Source organism: Salvelinus sp. IW2-2015, linkage group LG18, assembly GCF_002910315.2.
Source record: "Salvelinus sp. IW2-2015 linkage group LG18, ASM291031v2, whole genome shotgun sequence".
Lineage (NCBI taxonomy): Eukaryota > Metazoa > Chordata > Actinopteri > Salmoniformes > Salmonidae > Salvelinus > Salvelinus sp. IW2-2015.
In genome coordinates, this window is record NC_036858.1 from 13,166,544 (window position 1) to 13,183,193 (window position 16,650).

The window sequence follows — 16,650 nt, forward strand, 5'->3', positions numbered from 1 at the left end:
CAATACCATTGAGCACGTCTGGGACCTGTTGGATCGGAAGTTGAGGGCTAGGGCCATTCCCCCCAGAAAGGTCCGGGAACTTGCAGGTGCCTTGGTGGAAGAGTGGGGTAACATCTCACAGCAAGAACTGGCAAATCTGGTGCAGTCCATGAGGAGGAGATGCACTGCAGTACTTAATGCAGCTGGTGGCCACACCAGATACTGACTGTTACTTTTGATTTTGACCCCCCCTTTGTTCAGGGACAAATTATTCAATTTCTGTTAGTCACATGTCTGTGGAACTTGTTCAGTTTATGTCTCAGTTGTTCAATCTTGTTATGGTCATACAAATATTTACACATGTTAAGTTTGCTGAAAATAAACGCAGTTGACAGTGAGAGGACGTTTATTTTTTTGCTGAGTTTATAACTCCTCTGGATACCAGTCCAAATACATTCAGTAACACCCTGTGAAAGCACACAAGGCTCCCGACACCGGTTTTGATATTTCTACYTTTCATCAACTCTTTAATTGGTGTGACTGTATTGGCATTGTTTATAATGTCGTCTTTGGTGTGTAACTGCAGGTACAAAGCAAATGCTCAGTGACTGAACATGAGATGATGTTATAACTGGAACAGTGTTGTGTAATCTCATCAATGAAAACTGGATTGTGTACTCTCTTATTGTTCTAAATTGCCATGTGTTCTTTTTTCCTCATTGGACACAAGGCAAATCAAACAGACTTTCTGCCCCAGACTGAGATGAGCACCGACATGCAACCCTTCAACATCACCTCAACATCCAGCCCCTTCAACACCTCAGACTTCATTGCGAAAATCGCAGCCAACGACCTGACATCCAGGGCCAACTACGTCTACGCGCTTTGTGCTGTGCTGGGCTTGGCCTCAGCATGCATTCTACTCTACGCCTTAATTCGGTCCTACAGAGCCCAAAGACAACTGGCCTGGCTGGACTCCCTGCTCTGGGCCTTTTCCAGCTCCCAGCTCCTTCTCTTGCTCCTCTCCCTCTCTTCCGTAGCACACCGGCCCAGCTACCTGGTGACCACACACATCGGCTGTGCTGCACTCGCCTTCACCGTCAACATGGCATCCCTCTGCGGGCTGTTGCTCCTGGTGCTCATGGGATACGCCCTGACCTTTGACACCCCAACTCACGCTCTGCTGAAGAGGCCTGGGGTCTGTGTGGCTCTGGTGGTTCTGGTTTCTATCCTGTGCTCCTTGGTGCTGGCCAGACTCCGAGACCCCCCCAAGGAACTGCATTTGGAGGGCATATGTATTATAGACCCAACTGAGGCAGGAAGGTCTTATGCCATGGCGAAGCTTTGTCTAGGGTTCCTAATTCCCTACCTCCTCCTGCTGGGGCTCCTGACAGGCGGCTGCGTCCGCCAATGGAAATCCAGCAGCCGGTTCCTCTCCGGATCAGAGGAAGGTCCGGTGTTCCTGGCAGTGGCTGTGGTGATATTTGTGTGTCAGCTATTCCATGGCATTGTGCTGGTAAGGGGGGCAGGGATGCAGCAGGCTGGTGTTCTCAGCTATCACGAGAGGGCGTTCATGCATGTGTCCGAGTTTGTGATGTTCTCTGGGAGTTGTGTGTGTCTAGTGTTAGTGCTCCTGCTGCATAAACCGTGCAGGGAGAGCCTTCTGGAGGTGACCAGGCAGCTCCGCGACTGCTGCCGGGGCCTGGGGGGCCGACAGACCCACAGACACATCATGGACCCCCATATTGAGATTGCTGACACTCAGGACTWTAACCCTTAGGTCAATAACCATCTCAGGCATTCTGGATTCAGGAAAATTATGCCTTTTTTAAGACTGCCAAATCTATCCGTATAAACGTTGATTCATATACATTAGAAGCTGACAGCAGATAACTTAAAAAASCAAGGTTACATTCTGGAAGTTTAGTTGCTGATCGTTTACATTTAATTTTGGCTTGAATTTGAAGKCTGTAAATAGTGTTACTCAGACAGMTTTGTTTTCCAATGTACTTTTTTAATGTAATGATCATAATCTTATTTCATGCATGAACAGCGTACTGTTACTTTACCAACTGACTTTTGTTTCTGAAAACTGTTTTTCTGCTAAATCGTACGATGTCTGTACATTTAATTGGTGACTTTTGCAATATGATGATAATGAATTTGCAAACGAATTAGAGTACAACGAAGTTGTGCAATGACAAATAAACCATGAACAATCATTGGCAAGACTATTTCTACTAATTCAACTGACATCATGTGCTATTGTTTCTACACTTACTTGCTCTTTGACACAGCCCTCTTCCAAGAAACAGACAGTGGCTGTGTTTGCATAAACATGTTTTACACAAAAACCCATTCAAACTCAATGTCACAATATGACGACTGAATAGTGGGAAAACACCTTACATTGGAAACACAGTGCATTCGGAAAGTARTCAGACCTTCCCTTTTACCACATTTTGTTACGTTACAGACTTACTCTAAAATGTATTAGAATTATATATTTTTGTCATCAATCTACACACAAAACCCCATAATGACAAAGCAAAAACAGGTTTGAGACATTTTTGCAAATGTACTACAAATAAAAAACTGAAATAGCTGATTTACATAAGTATTCAGAGCCTTTGGTATAAGCCTCGAAATTGAGCTCAGGTGCATCCTGTTTCCATTGATCATCCTTGAGATGTTTCTACAACTTGAAGTCCACCTGTGGTAAATGAAATTGATTAGATTGAATTAAATTGGACATGATTTGCAAAGGCACACACCTGTCTATAGAAGGTCCCACAGTTGACAGTGCACGTCAAAGCAAAAACCAAGCCATGAGGTCGAAGGAATTGTCCTTAGAGCTCCGAGACAGGATTGTGTCGAGGCACAGATCTGGGGAAGGGTACCAAAACATTTCTGCATCATTGAAGGTCCCCCAAGACCACAGTGGCCTCCATCATTCTTAAACCAAGACTCTTCCTAGAGCTGGCCACCGGCCAGACCGAGCAATCGGGGGAGAAAGGCTTTGGTCAGGGAAGTGACCAAGAACCCGATGATCACTCTGACAAAGCTCCAAAGGTCCTCTGTGGAGATGGGAGAACCTTCCAGAAGGACAACCATCTCTGCAGAAATCCACAAATCAGGCCTTTATGGTAGTGTCCAGACAGAAGCCACTCCTCAGTAAAAGGCACATGACAGCCTGCTTGGAGTTTGTCAAAAGGCACCTAAAGGACTGACCATGAGAAACAAGATTCTCTGGTCTGATGAAACCAAGATTGAACTCTTTGGCCTGAATGCCAAGCATCACATCTGGAGGAAACCTGGCACCCTCCCTACGGTGAAGTATGGTGATGGCAGCATCATGCTGTGGGGATGTTTTTCAGCAGCAGGGACTGGAAGACTATTCAGGATCGAGGGAAAGTTGAATGGAGCAAAGTACAGAGAGGTCCTTGATGAAAACCTGCTCCAAAGTGCTCAGGACCTCAGACTGGGGCAAAGGTTCACCTTCCAACAGCACAACAACCCTAAGCACACAGCCAAGACAATGCAGGAGTGGCTTCGGAACAAGTCTCTGAATGTCCTTAAGTGGCCCAACCAGAGCRCGGACTTGAACCCAATCAAACATCTCTGGAGAGACCTGAAAATAGCCGTGCAGCAACGCTCCCCATCCAACCTGACAGAGCTTGAGAAGATCTGCAGAGATGAATGGGAGAAACTCCCCAAATACAGGTTGCCAAGCTTGTAGCGTCATACCCAAGAAGACGCAAGGCTGTAATCGCTGCCAAAGTTGCTTCAACAAAATACTGAGTAAAGGGTCTGAATTCTTATGTAAATGTGATTTCTCKATTTTTATAAATGTGCAAAAAATTATAAAAAAATCTGTTTTTGAATTGTCATTATGGAGCAATGGGTGTAGATTGACGAGGGAAAAAAACTATTTAATCAATTTTAGAATAAGGCTGTAACATAACAAAATGTGGAAAAACTCAAGGGGTCTGAATACTTCCCGAATGCACTGTATTTACTAAAGGAATGTACTGAAGAGAAGCTTGCCAAAACATTGGTGTAAGTTTCTTTTGGACTGGATATAGTTCATGCATCCTTAGGTAGTAATCAGTAGCGTGATGAAGAAAATGTCAAATCTTAGCAGCCAGGGGCTTCCTATTCATAGATGGCAGAGACTCATCTAAAAATGGATTGAGAAACTCAGATACATTTAAATACAGAGCTCACAAGAACATTTCCAACAGTGAAAACACGTCCTTAAGTTATTGCGTTGAGTAGGTGATGGCATAACTCTATATAGGGGAGAGTGGGTTAAGTTGAGCCAAGCCTTGTTTCTAGGAAGCGATACACAAAATGGAGTCTGAAGGAAAAAAACMTCCAAAATTATTTTCAGAAAGTCAAATGAATTGGTGTTATGGGTTTCATGATGCTTGTATCTAAACCAAAGGTGATTGTTTTATAACATCAGTTGYGGTCTCTATAAGCTACAAGGTAGCCTAGTGATTAGAGCATTGTGCCAGTAATTGAAAGGTTGCTAGATCGAATCCTCGAACTGACAAGGTAAAAATCTGTCGTTCTGCCCCTGAACAAGGCAATTAACCCACTGTTCCTAGGCCGTCATTGTAAATAAGAACTTGTTCTGAACCGACTTGCCTAGTTAAATAAAAAATATGAGGTTCTAAGCCTAGCATGAAAGTGCATCCTTATAGCTGTGTGGGATAATTATAGTAAAAATGTTTGCCMTGGTAAGTTGAGCCAATGGTCACCATACTAATGATACAATTTTGTCTGTTTTATGCACACTATTTTTTGCAATGTGTCATGGATATGAACAACAAAAAATATTGTACATTTTTATGGTTACAGAGCAGGCGTCATCATGCCCTACGTATATAAACGCAAAACAAGCAAAAGTCTAGCCCCCCTTGTGGTTCTTGAGAGCAGCTAAGGAAGTGAGAGAAGGGGYAAAAGTACATTTGAGTAGCAGCAAAGGGATACAATTTTTAACTGAATGACACTGAAGAGGAACACTGACAAAAATGAAAACAAACATGCACCTGTGCGAAAGAGGATATGATAGAGTAGCAGGGTCTTATCTGATCTCACTGACCAGTTTWATGGGCTTATTCGTCTCAAATGCAGAGAACTTGCCCACGAATTGGCACATCGAAATAACATCCATGTCCCAGACAACTGGTGAAGAAATGGAAGGGTAAGTGATATTGAACATAAATGTATGCCTACATTCAGATATAGATCTAAGATATACAATARACCCCATTCCATGAATTAAACTTTGACCTACCACTCCCGTCACAGACAACCCCCATCCACTTACCCCAAGGTGGCTCAACTTACCCTGTCCCTATGCCCAACTTACCCCGTACACAGAGACCCCTTATTGGACAAGCTATGTTTTCAAAACTGTTATGTTTACATCATGAAATCMTATTATTTCCAGGGATAAACAACATCCTGAAAAATATGTAGATATCRTTGTTAGAAATAACACTATATTTCCCTTGACGTTGAATGTAAAAAATTGCTCAACATACCCTACTCTCCACCACAGCATACCAGTTCTGCCATCCATCTTGTTTTGTGTAAATATGAGGCAGTTTCCAGAGTTTCCCCCATAAGTTACCCATACCCAGTGACTCCCTTATTTATATATTTGAACATTCTACATAATGATCCACCCTTCATGCATGGATGATTATACTTGAATAAAAATTCCTTCCATAGAGCAAAAACAGTAAAACGGTGTGAAAAATCATTAAGAATCAGTCTCAAGTAACAAAAAACAGTAGAGAAGACCAGCTATAGCAGAGGACAACAGCAGAGAGAGAGAGGACTGTTTGCATACATCTCTATCTTACGCTGAGGAGCGGGTGACGTCAAATTACTTGGGGGATGAGCCAGTAAGGAAAGTCTACACAGCCTCAGTCGTTGGAAGCTAATGAGAATTGATTGGTGATGGTTGTTAAACATCTACACCGACAGAGAAAGATCTCGACATGAGCAATACATTCTGGTAATGAAAACAACACAGGAAGTCAACAATGTAAGTTTTCRTTTCCTCTTACCTCACCCTCTAAAGGGCAAGTGCTTCAGACTGGCTTAAGAGTGAGTCAGTCAAGCTCTTAAGTTATGACAAGAGACAACAATCCATAGTTTAAAAAATATATTTAAAAAATCCATAGTTTAGCTAATGCCAGAAAGCCAATACCAAGTATTTAGCTGATCATGTTAAAATACTCTGTTCAAGTTGTCTTTAGTATAGAAGATGCTTGATCTTTTTTCAGGCTGCATGGCGAGAATAAGTTTATTTTATATGGTAAAGATATTGCCATAGAAATGTCCTCATCAGCCACTGTACAGGTAGTGTGCGGTTCCAGTTACCTTTGTTCCAAAATGTTTACTACTGCATACATTTTCATGCGTTCATTTATGGTAGTTCACACATCCGCAAGGACAAATCTTCTCAGATAAATAATAATAAAGTAATTATTTTTGTTGTTGTTACTTAAACCAACTGAAGAAGGTCACTGATACTACTGCACTTTGAGCTAGGAGCACAAGAATTTCGTTACACCCGCAATAACATCTGATAAATATATGTGTATGTGACCAATAAAATGTGATTTATTTATCCCCTTCCTAGCACCGTGAGTGAGCCATCAACCCTTCAACCTGAACCAAGAGAGTGCGTTTCTAAAAAYCACTTTGTGACTATTTGTGTCCAAACGCCAACACACCTTTGAGTGAGAAACAAAGAGACTATCAGCAGTGGTTATTATTGATGTGGGATTTTTACCTGGCAACAACTCCTTGATACCCCATTGTAAATTACAACTTGGGGCTAGAATTCAACTGCAGGCTCAAAATGACAGATTGTAACTTTTGACACAGACAGACACCAGACCAGACAATGACATGGAGGTGCGCACGTACATGGACTATCCCGTTGCGATTTATAGCAACGTCACAGAGCAGTTGAATGGCTCCTCAGCCCCCTCCTCTGGGCTGGCAGGAGAGGAACCTGACCCCCACCAGCATTACACCATCAGCGTCTTCCTCTCCTGCCTCTACACAATCTTCCTTTTCCCTGTGGGCTTCATCGGGAACGTCCTCATCCTGGCCGTCAACCTGAGCCACAAGGGACGCATGACCGCCCCCGATCTTTACTTTGTCAACCTGGCGGCTGCCGACCTGGTCCTGGTGGCGGACTCCCTGATTGAGGTGTTCAACCTTAGTGAGCACTACTATGACATGGCTGCCCTGTGCACCTTCATGGCCCTGTTCCTGCAGGTCAACATGTACAGCAGCGTCTTCTTCCTGACCTGGATGAGCTTCGACCGGTTTGTGGTGCTGGCGGGCTCAATGGGTCTGGGCAGGAGCATGCCCCGGGCCCGTCTGACCTGCTGCCTGATCTGGGTGACCTCCGCCCTGCTCACCCTACTGCCCTTCACCGTGGCCCAGGTGCAGCACACCGGGGAGCTCCACTTCTGCTTCGCGAACGTATCCCAGATCCAGTGGCTGGAGGTTACGCTGGGCTTCCTGCTGCCCTTCTGCGTGCTGGGCCTCTGCTACTGGAGGATCGCCCTGGTTCTGGTGAGCGCTCAAAGGGAGCACAGTGGGCTMCAGCGGCGGCCACAGAAGAGGAAGGCTTTGAGGATGATTTCTGCGGCCGTGTTGGTGTTCTTTGCCTGTTGGTTACCGCAGAACATGTTTGTCAGTGTGCACCTSCTGAGAGGCGATGTGGATGGAACGCTGTGGCATGACTACCCTCTGACGGCCCACATGGTCAACCTGGCTGCCTTCTCCAACAGCTGCCTCAACCCCCTGGTCTACAGCTTCTTGGGAGAGACCTTCCAGGACAAGCTAAGGAGCTTCATCAAGGAAAACATCAGCTGGGCCAAGTTAGACAGCTCCTGTTGGAGTAGCTAGCCCCTCTGCAAGCTCCTGCACCATACTTAAAAGTACCAGTCCCATCACACAACCTCTCCAAAGCTCCTGCTGCCTCTACAAACCAGCCATCCATCCTTCAAATCAAAACTCACCAACATACGTGTGCCCTGGACAGCTACGTGGTGTGTCTGATTTCAATCACTTTCTGACCTCACTCCTTTTGACTTAAACAAATCTTTCATTAGATACTTTTGTGTATATATAGTGTATGTGGACACCCCTTCAAATGAGTGGATTCAGCTATTTCAGCCACACCGTTGCTGACAGGTGTATAAAGTCAGGCACACCGCCACGCAACCTCCATAGACAAACATTGGCAGTAGAATAGCCTTACTGAAGAGCTCAGTGACTTTCAATCTGGCACAGTCATAGGATGCCACCTTTCCAGCAAGTCAGTTGGTCAAATGTTTGTCCTGCTAGAGCTGCCCCGGTCAACTGTAAGTGCTGTTATTGTGAAGTAGAAACGTCTAGGAGCAACAACGGCTCAGCCGCTCACACCATGGGACCACTGAATGCTGAAGTGTGTAGCGCGTAAAAAAACGTCTGTCCTCCGTTGCAACACTCACTACCGAGTTCCAAACTGCCTCTGGAAGCAACGTCAGCACAAGGAATGTTCGTCGGGAGCTTCATGAAATGTGTTTCCATGGCCGAGCAGCAGCACGATTCTGTGCTTCCAACATTGTGGCAACTATTTATGGAAGGACCTTTCCTGTTTCAGCATGACAACGCCCCCCTGCACAAAGCAAGGTCCATACGGAAATGGTTTGTTGAGTTCGGTGTGGAAGAACTTGACTGGCCTGCACAGAGCTCTGACCTCAAACCAATCGAACACCTTTGGGATGAATTGGAACACCAACTGCTTACCAGGCCTGAGTTCAGTGCCCGAACTCACTACTGCTCGTGGCTGAATGGAAGCTTACAAACAGGGGTTGTCAAACTATTTTCTTGAAACATTTTTATTTATTGTCATTTTAAACTTTAACATCTAAAAAAAAAGCTTAAACTCTGATTTTCTTCATTGTCACATATTTTATAGTTTAGACCCATTCTAGATAATCTGAGGTGTTTGTTGTGTCCACCATCGGTTGGGACAGCATACTCTTGAATATAAGGGTGGGTGTCATTTCAATCATAGAAATAGAATTCATAGAATGGATATATCCCTTCAGACCACTACAATTTAGCTAGTACATCATTGAAATATAAAATAAATGGACATTTAGAACTTCCAATTACTACCACAAAGATGGGTGCCAGTCCACCCATCGTCAAATGTCTACTTAAATGGAAATGTATATTCTATTATCTTRATTTCTATGACTCCAACAGGTTTCCTAGAGAAGATTGAAGGTGTAATTTAAAACTGATATTCCCAATCAAATAAACATTCTCTGATGTGTGGACCTTCAACCATCTTTGTGCTACCATTTGAAAGTAAAAATGTTTCAATTGTATTCCCATTTTAGAACATTTATCAGCCAAAACATGACACCCACCTACAATACCTACAATTCAAAGGTATTGAAGGGCATGCTGTGTCTCAACTGATGGCGAGCAATACAAAAATACCTCAGATTATGCCAAATAGGGTCTAACCTACAACATAACCAAAATGAGAAACAGAGGGTTCAGATAATTGCATAATTATAAAAATATATATATATTTCTGATCACTTCCATGGGCAAATATGTGTAGAACGCTTTGTGTGTGTGTGGCCCATCTAGTGGTGGCACCATACAAAAAATGTTCTGTAATTAAATGAATAAAGCAGGAATATATATAGCAGTTTACCCCAGTAGTTTTGTTTTTCTTCTTCCGCTTCTTTTCCTTCTGTGCATCATCTGCTGGTTGTTTGCGTTTCTTTGAATTTGTCACCACGTCCTCTGAAGTGTTCTTTGACACTGTGGGGACTGGTATAGGAGCCTCCTTGGAATGTAGAAGACCTTATTTAATATCTCATCATGATGAGCTCAGCTTACAAGAAATGTCATGACATATGCCTCTTTGCAATATTTTTGGAAAATTTTTAATCACCATATTACTGTTATGATACTTGCCTCAATGTAAGTATTTTTCCTTCTCTTTTTTCCTTTGCTTTCCATGTTTTCATCAATGCAGACATCTCTCTCATTTGAATTCAACTTCTTCCTTTTGGACCCACTTCTTTTGGGTTCTGATTCACATGATTTACTCTTRGCCATGATAACCAACTTGTTCCTGAAACATAATTGCATAGTTAGCTAGCGTCACAGTACAGTGTTGGACAATGGACATACTGGCATATCTGTCAAGGTAAAAGTCACGACTCTCATATGACGTTTAGCTACAATTTTACTTTGAAAACTAGCTCATTATTACTAGCTATGATACTTGCACTGACTAACTAGCTAGCTATTGTAACGTTACATATCAACAGTGCTAATTACACCACACGAACGTTARAAGCTTGCCATTTAGTTTTAGCATCTTTGACATGCTTTATTGTTTCATGTTAGCAAAAATTACAGCAGGTTACATTCAAAATATGTTAACTTACTAATAAGAATAAACTTAKTGTAACAGAATAACTGTACTCGCGTTGACCTCAGCAGCATGGACACCAACATGCGTTGTGTGAATCAGGAAGTGTTGTCGCTCAGGAAGTGTTGTCGCTTGTTGTGATTGGTCAAATAGTCATTTCAGTTCGGTGATTGGTGATTTGGGACTTGTAGTGTAAGTGTGCTAAGTGTGCTGGGACTTGTAGTCTCAAGGTGAATGCTCTTGCAATTTCAATAGATGACGGTAGATTACAATATTGTCCAACATTTTATGCAAGCACAGTATATTGCATCTTTAGCATTTAGGATTATAGTATACAATTCAAAGGCCTCTTCCTCTCGAAAACTAATTTCTTGACGGACACAATGCATTGCACAACGAAATCAAAGATGTATTATAACTAAACCCAAGAGTGACCAAAGCCTGTCGTTTCCAATGGGAGTTGGGCAGAGCCAAGCAAAAGCTAGCGAGAATTTATTTGCATATTTCCGATAGGGAACGCCTACCTTGTGAAGTGCGCGTGTACAATAACTCAATTCGCTCTTGCTCTCCTAGACAACGGCTTTTATTTWATTTTTATTTTGCAAATGGTAAAGTCTACAAAACGCAGTTCACTCTCGCTCCATCTTCTCCCACTGCCGGTTACTGGTTTTCCTRTRATCACCATATTTGGTAGTGAGTGGAAACGCCAGCCGGATGCTTCACATTTATACATCCGGTGAAATATCTGGCTCATTGTTATATGTGTGACGAAATGTTACATGACCTGCAWCGAGCTGAGGATTTTGCCATGACATGACCATTCTACAAAATGTCGAGAATAGGACGTGTTTTATCTAGTTTGTCACARTATTCTCTGTGTCGTGGGATTGTGATTGATGGTATCAAGACAAAGCTGAGGTATGTACAATATGAGAAATATAGCCAGATAGCTATTTATGTTCACTTTCATGGACAGTGAGTGGTTCAATGACAATGAGTCAAACCTGACAAAGGAAAGCTAGCAAAGTAGTACACATTTGGTTCAGGTTTTAAAATCATCACTCGCATGAGTGTTCCCAATGTACTGTCATTGGTTATTTGACCTTCCGATTTGACTTGGGAGCTCTATTGGAGCTTCCGGCACCTCATATTTGATCAGTTAGGAGTGATTTACGCATTAGTTAACAGGGATRGCTAGTTAGCTACATTTCCTGCGGTCAGATCTGTGATCATGAGTAGCTGCATATCTGAAGCTTTTTCAAATATGAAAAGGAWAAAGATTACATGATTGCTAAATAGTTTGTGTGTTGTAACCAAAKGATGATAGAATGCACAGCCCAGGCCAGCTTCCAAAATACATCAACAGGTGGCACTATTGTATTGAATTATATTTCTTGATATGTTGTAACAGTTGTCACTTTGGCTTAAGTGTTTTTGTAGATTCTAAAAAGGTTTCTTTCTTTTTCTTTTGAGATTGAACCATATACGGACCCTCTGCTTGACCTCCCATTGCCTGGCTAAGTCAAAGAAACCAGCAGATGAGGATGACGAGGAGTTTAGTCAACCCATCAAGTTCTCTAGCAGTAAAGCCAGTCACAAGACTTGGAATGTAGACCAGTCCCTGGGAAGCAAGTATCAGCGGCCATGGTGGAAAGTCCTCCCCATCAGTCTCMTAGGGGTGAGCTTCTTGCTGTGGTGCGCGCTGAGGGGCGAGACGGTTATTGATGAACAGCTTGAGAAGAATCTCTATGAACAGTTGCCTGGCTTACTCTCAGATGAAGAACAAAGCAAATCTAGCTAATATTGTGCAATTAAAAAAATGTATAATTTAAGGCTATTTATTTTAGCTAGATTGTCTATGGCATGTCTATGGCATGCACAATTGGTGTATGCTTCCAGGGCGGTGAGCAATGTTCATAAGATGTATTGTGAAGTTCTGGCTATTGTCCACCTGTGTCCATAAGTGCAGAGGCTCAATATGTATGGTCCAAAATCCAATTGTCATTACATTGTTCACCATCAAGATTTAGACTTATCTATGATGAACATTTAGTTGTCAGAATAGTGTGAAGGTAACATTGATGCAGTTTATACTTGACATACAATGGCAGGGGCCATTACCTAGTCTCTGCAGGATGACATGTACACTAAGCAAATCTGAGTGAAATTAACCAAGTTGCTTTACATTGAATGATGTTTTGCAGATGCAGAAATGTTAATGTATTTGAAGCAATGCCTTTTGTAGAGCCACTTGTTTTAACCTCTGGTTTTGAAATGTTCTTTGACTGAGCATGTTTGCTTTGTATAAGTAATTTTGCTTGAATTAAAATGGCCTCAATTTAGTCCTACTACCGGTTTAGTTATACATTTCCATCCAATTGGTGACATTTGTGCAACTATTCTAAAATCTTAATTTTCCCCACCAGAGGGGTTTCCAAAATGATTTGTGAGTAAAATGCTGTGAGGTGTGGCGCACAAAGCATTTTGGCYTTCAAGCTTCCACATAGCAAAAAGTTCAGCGTTTCCATCACATTTTCAACTGATTGTTTTGTCAAACATGTCCACTCTGGTTTTTGCGCATGCTCGCCAATAATGGAAAGTGTAGGCAGGGTTGGGGAGTAACGGATTTCAAAAACGGCAACTAATCCGTTACATTACCAGCAAAAATATTGTAATCAGATTATATTTTAGAAAAACTAGAATATTTTTTCGATAACTACTTTGAGAAAAGTATTTTTTGCAAACATCCTTTTCTGAATTTAAATCAGCATCGGAAAAAGACGCACATTTAATTTGTTACACCTGGGCGAGTCTGACAGTTTGGTTCGCGGGAAAGGAGCAGGAATATGCATTTGTAGACTACAGCCAAAGATATGTCTTCCCATGGCGCGACTGTCGGCATCCAACTTAAATAAACGCTTGGAGGTAAGGCGATACGGATATCACTTGATATTGATGTGAAGCATATTGCTGCACTCTCATTTAGCGGTTGGCGGTTCACAAATGTTAATGTGTATTTAAACCCAATAATGGTCGAATTCGATACTGAACTGTCAATCGTTTTATATACAAGTGGACAGCCAGTGACTAAAGCGCTCTAGCAACAGTTTAGTGCGGATCACAGCATATTGAAGAGGCTTTTATAGCTCATTCATGCAGATAAATTCCATAGGTTTAATGGACACATGCTCAAACACATTGAATACTAAAATTACATCCATTGATTCTTGATTAATGCCTTTAGGTTAGTACAACTGGTACACCCCATAACCTAAACGCTTGTTTTCCATGTTAAGGTAGTGATTTTCTACATTTTTTTCAAACAAATATACAGAATTTAGAATTTCAGCAACCAGGAATTTGCTGAGCGATTACATTTTATAGACAAAGATCCCACCATGTCAAAGAAATTGTAAAAATGCAACTGTACAGATTTAATGTTCACACTCATGGTTGTCTACTATGCCTCACTCAAGGCCAAGAAAGTATACAGTGTCAGCCCAGAATGTCCATAAAGGAAGAGGGGGGTAATAAACCAAACATGAGGTAGTGGAAAGTTTATTTACAACAAATGGCCATAATGAGATTAAAAAGTTCTACTCCACATGACTCATGCACATTACAAGATGACCTGAAGGTATCAACCATTTCTAAAATACACTTTCAAAACCTGAGAGGTTAGGAATGTTTGGCAAGACACTTGCTACTTCTGTACTATAAATCACAAGCCTTTATCCTACCAATGAGACATTACAAAATTAATTCAAACTAGTACATACTAATTCATAGTTCAAAGAAAACACAGCCCCAACCATGCCCGCCCACCTAGTTACCCTCCAAAGAGGGAGTTCAAAAAGTGTTCATATTATGCACGCTCGCCTCGGATTCGCCTYGCCAYCTGAATGTCTTTGGGCATGATGGTGACCCTCTTGGCATGGATGGCACACAGGTTGGTGTCCTCAAACAGGCCAACAAGGTATGCTTCACTGGCTTCCTGTATTTGGAGAAAACAAGCATTTCTCAGAAAAGTAACAGTTAKATCTTAATTTAAAGGGATACTTGGATTTTGTAATGGGGCCCTTTAATTCCCCGGAGTCAGATTAAATTGTGGAGAGTATTTTTACGTCTGTCCGGTATGAAGGAAGTAAGTTTTGCGATCCAATGCTAACTAGKCTTAGTGCAATGACTGGAAGTCTATGGTACCTGCTAGCATGCTCCCGAAGTATCCCTTTTAGTGCAGCAGCAAGCCATTACATCAGTTACTTGGGACACAGTTGCAAAAGCAAGGCCACTCTGGCTCACCACTTTGGTTGGTCCAATGTTGCTTTAACATGGGTAATTCTATAATCAGCACCCATGTGACTAAACCTAACAAAATCAATCTATTCCAATCCAAATCATAAAGTTAACTTGCCTGCAGAGCGCCAATGGCTGCACTCTGGAAGCGGAGGTCAGTCTTGAAGTCCTGGGCAATTTCACGGACCAGACGCTGGAAGGGCAGCTTCCTGATCAGCAGCTCAGTGGATTTCTGGTACCTACGGATTTCTCTCAGAGCCACTGTACCCGGCCTACACAAAACCTTAAAATCAGTATCTGCAGGCCAATCAAAACATTTGCCCAGAAGTCCAACATTGCAGAAAATCGAGAACGTCCAGGTGAAAAATGGTACCTGTATCTGTGAGGCTTCTTCACACCGCCAGTAGATGGTGCGCTTTTCCTTGCAGCCTTGGTGGCCAGCTGTTTCCTGGGCGCTTTTCCGCCAGTGGARTTACGGGCGGTCTGCTTAGTACGTGCCATGGCTCACTTGACTTCTGAAAATATATCAAAATCAAATGTAAGGAACAGAGTGGCATTAGTATTAAAGTAAGCGCAAACTGATCCTTTGTCAAGGTTACTGAAGGCCAGCAAATTGACTCGTTGAGACCTGGCTAGTGTGGCTGCACTAGATTATTGCAGTAAATAGTTATCAGTTGGCATGCACCTACAGTTAATACCGACAATAGGCTAATATTAAAAACTTCATACGGGCCTTATAGTAACAATGCAAAGCTAGCTACCGCAGCTAGTAGGAAACGGCAGCCATTAAAGAAAATAAACCACCAAAATGACAAATCGAGATCGGCATTGTGTAGTTTAATAATAACGTTAGCGGTGGAAAATATAATTGTAATCGTGTGGAATATGGGATAACTAGATATCCACCTGATAACTGGCAAGTCGGCTGGCCAGGAACAGGACATGGTTGAACACACTGGAAGCAGCCAGGGCGCCAACTATCTGAACCGGTGGCGGGTCAATTGAAACTAACGTTGGCTATGTAAAATATCTAGTTAGAATAGCTAACTAACCACAGCTTGGTACTAAAACTAACATCCAAACCAGTAACTAACTGCTCATTACTAGATTGTTATGAGCAAACCAAACGCTAGTTCAGAAATGAGCGCATCAACTACTCTTAATCTGCTATTCAAGCCACCATTACGCGGCTTGTAACCTACACGTTTCGTTTATCTTCAAAGATGCCAGGCAGCTGCCCATTTTGTAACATGGCGCCTACAACGAGGAATCATATTCCCATTGCCACACAACGGCCTTAGAGGCCTGGTTGAGGTAACAGTTAACTGTTACTTTAGCGAAAATCGTAGAACGCACATTACAATCAAAAGGAGTCACTTGTATGTCGCAAATCGTAAACATAACTAAACACGTTATGCTAGGTAGGTACTGTAATTATCTGCCGAGACAAACTACAGTTCTATTTTACAGTAGTTAGCCATCGTTCGCTAGCTAACGTTACCAACAAAACCTCGCTTGATAGTTTTGGCTACCTACATAATATCAAAACGAACATTGATATGAACCACCACACATTTACACACCGTATTAATTTAGATAAAATCTTAACTAGCTACCTCTGTGACCAAAACAGACGTTCAAATGTTTTTTCAAATGCCGTCTTGAACCGCTTCAGTGACTGTTCGTTAAACGGAAACGGCACATTCTATTTATACTTTTTTATGTCTGATTTGTAGACCTGCCCACCAACATCAGCAAAACGCTTTGTATTGGTCAAACCAAAATGACGCAGTCTTCTTTACAAATTGAATCAAATTTCTAACAAGTTTATCCAAGCGAAATGTGAGACTAGTTTAATGATAAACAACATACCGGTAAACAAA

At 42.2% G+C, this 16,650-nt stretch overlaps 5 protein-coding genes across 7 annotated transcripts in view; 3 read left to right on the top strand and 2 right to left on the bottom strand.

The window, feature by feature from the left end:
- The window catches only part of LOC111978088 (uncharacterized), a 5,955-nt gene extending 3,754 nt beyond the window's left edge, over positions 1–2,201 (top strand). The window contains exon 2 of the mRNA XM_024007888.2: positions 710–2,201. Coding sequence (XP_023863656.1) covers positions 710–1,759 — 1,050 coding nt within the window. The 3' untranslated portion in view covers positions 1,760–2,201. The remainder of the gene's footprint in view (positions 1–709) is intronic.
- The window catches only part of LOC111978090 (uncharacterized protein C7orf50 homolog), an 18,091-nt gene extending 6,966 nt beyond the window's left edge, over positions 1–11,125 (bottom strand). Inside the window, exons 1-3 of one of the 2 annotated variants that reach the window (XM_024007892.2) lie at positions 10,996–11,125; positions 10,009–10,168; positions 9,743–9,877 (exon numbers count right to left, since the gene is read on the bottom strand). In XM_024007892.2, coding sequence (XP_023863660.1) covers positions 9,743–9,877; positions 10,009–10,152 — 279 coding nt within the window. In that variant the 5' untranslated portion in view covers positions 10,153–10,168; positions 10,996–11,125. Of the gene's footprint in view, positions 1–9,742; positions 9,878–10,008; positions 10,169–10,487; positions 10,710–10,995 lie in introns of those variants that run through there. The other variant, XM_024007891.2, reaches the window with a different exon arrangement.
- LOC111978089 (G-protein coupled estrogen receptor 1-like) lies at positions 5,941–9,735 on the top strand. Its single transcript, XM_024007890.2, has 2 exons — positions 5,941–6,043; positions 6,644–9,735. Exon 2 carries the CDS (start codon positions 6,916–6,918, stop codon positions 7,927–7,929), a length of 1,014 nt encoding a protein of 337 aa, XP_023863658.1. The 5' UTR covers positions 5,941–6,043; positions 6,644–6,915; the 3' UTR covers positions 7,930–9,735.
- Positions 11,126–11,212: 87 nt separating the features above from the next.
- uqcc4 (ubiquinol-cytochrome c reductase complex assembly factor 4) lies at positions 11,213–12,819 on the top strand. Its single transcript, XM_024008514.2, has 2 exons — positions 11,213–11,389; positions 11,945–12,819. The coding sequence occupies exons 1-2, from the start codon at positions 11,301–11,303 to the stop codon at positions 12,270–12,272; spliced, it is 417 nt and encodes a 138-aa protein (XP_023864282.1). The 5' UTR covers positions 11,213–11,300; the 3' UTR covers positions 12,273–12,819.
- Positions 12,820–14,013: 1,194 nt separating this feature from the next.
- h3f3d (H3 histone, family 3D) lies at positions 14,014–16,489 on the bottom strand. 2 transcript variants are annotated; one of them, XM_024008515.2, is made up of 4 exons: positions 16,384–16,489; positions 15,141–15,282; positions 14,886–15,039; positions 14,014–14,465 (listed from the first exon to the last, which is right to left on the bottom strand). In XM_024008515.2, the coding sequence occupies exons 2-4, from the start codon at positions 15,266–15,268 to the stop codon at positions 14,337–14,339; spliced, it is 411 nt and encodes a 136-aa protein (XP_023864283.1). In that variant the 5' UTR covers positions 15,269–15,282; positions 16,384–16,489; the 3' UTR covers positions 14,014–14,336. The 2 variants fall into 2 exon arrangements, with proteins under 2 accessions (XP_023864283.1, XP_070304430.1); XM_070448329.1 differs by having other exon boundaries at positions 14,014–14,461; positions 14,882–15,039.
- Positions 16,490–16,650: the final 161 nt, after the last annotated feature.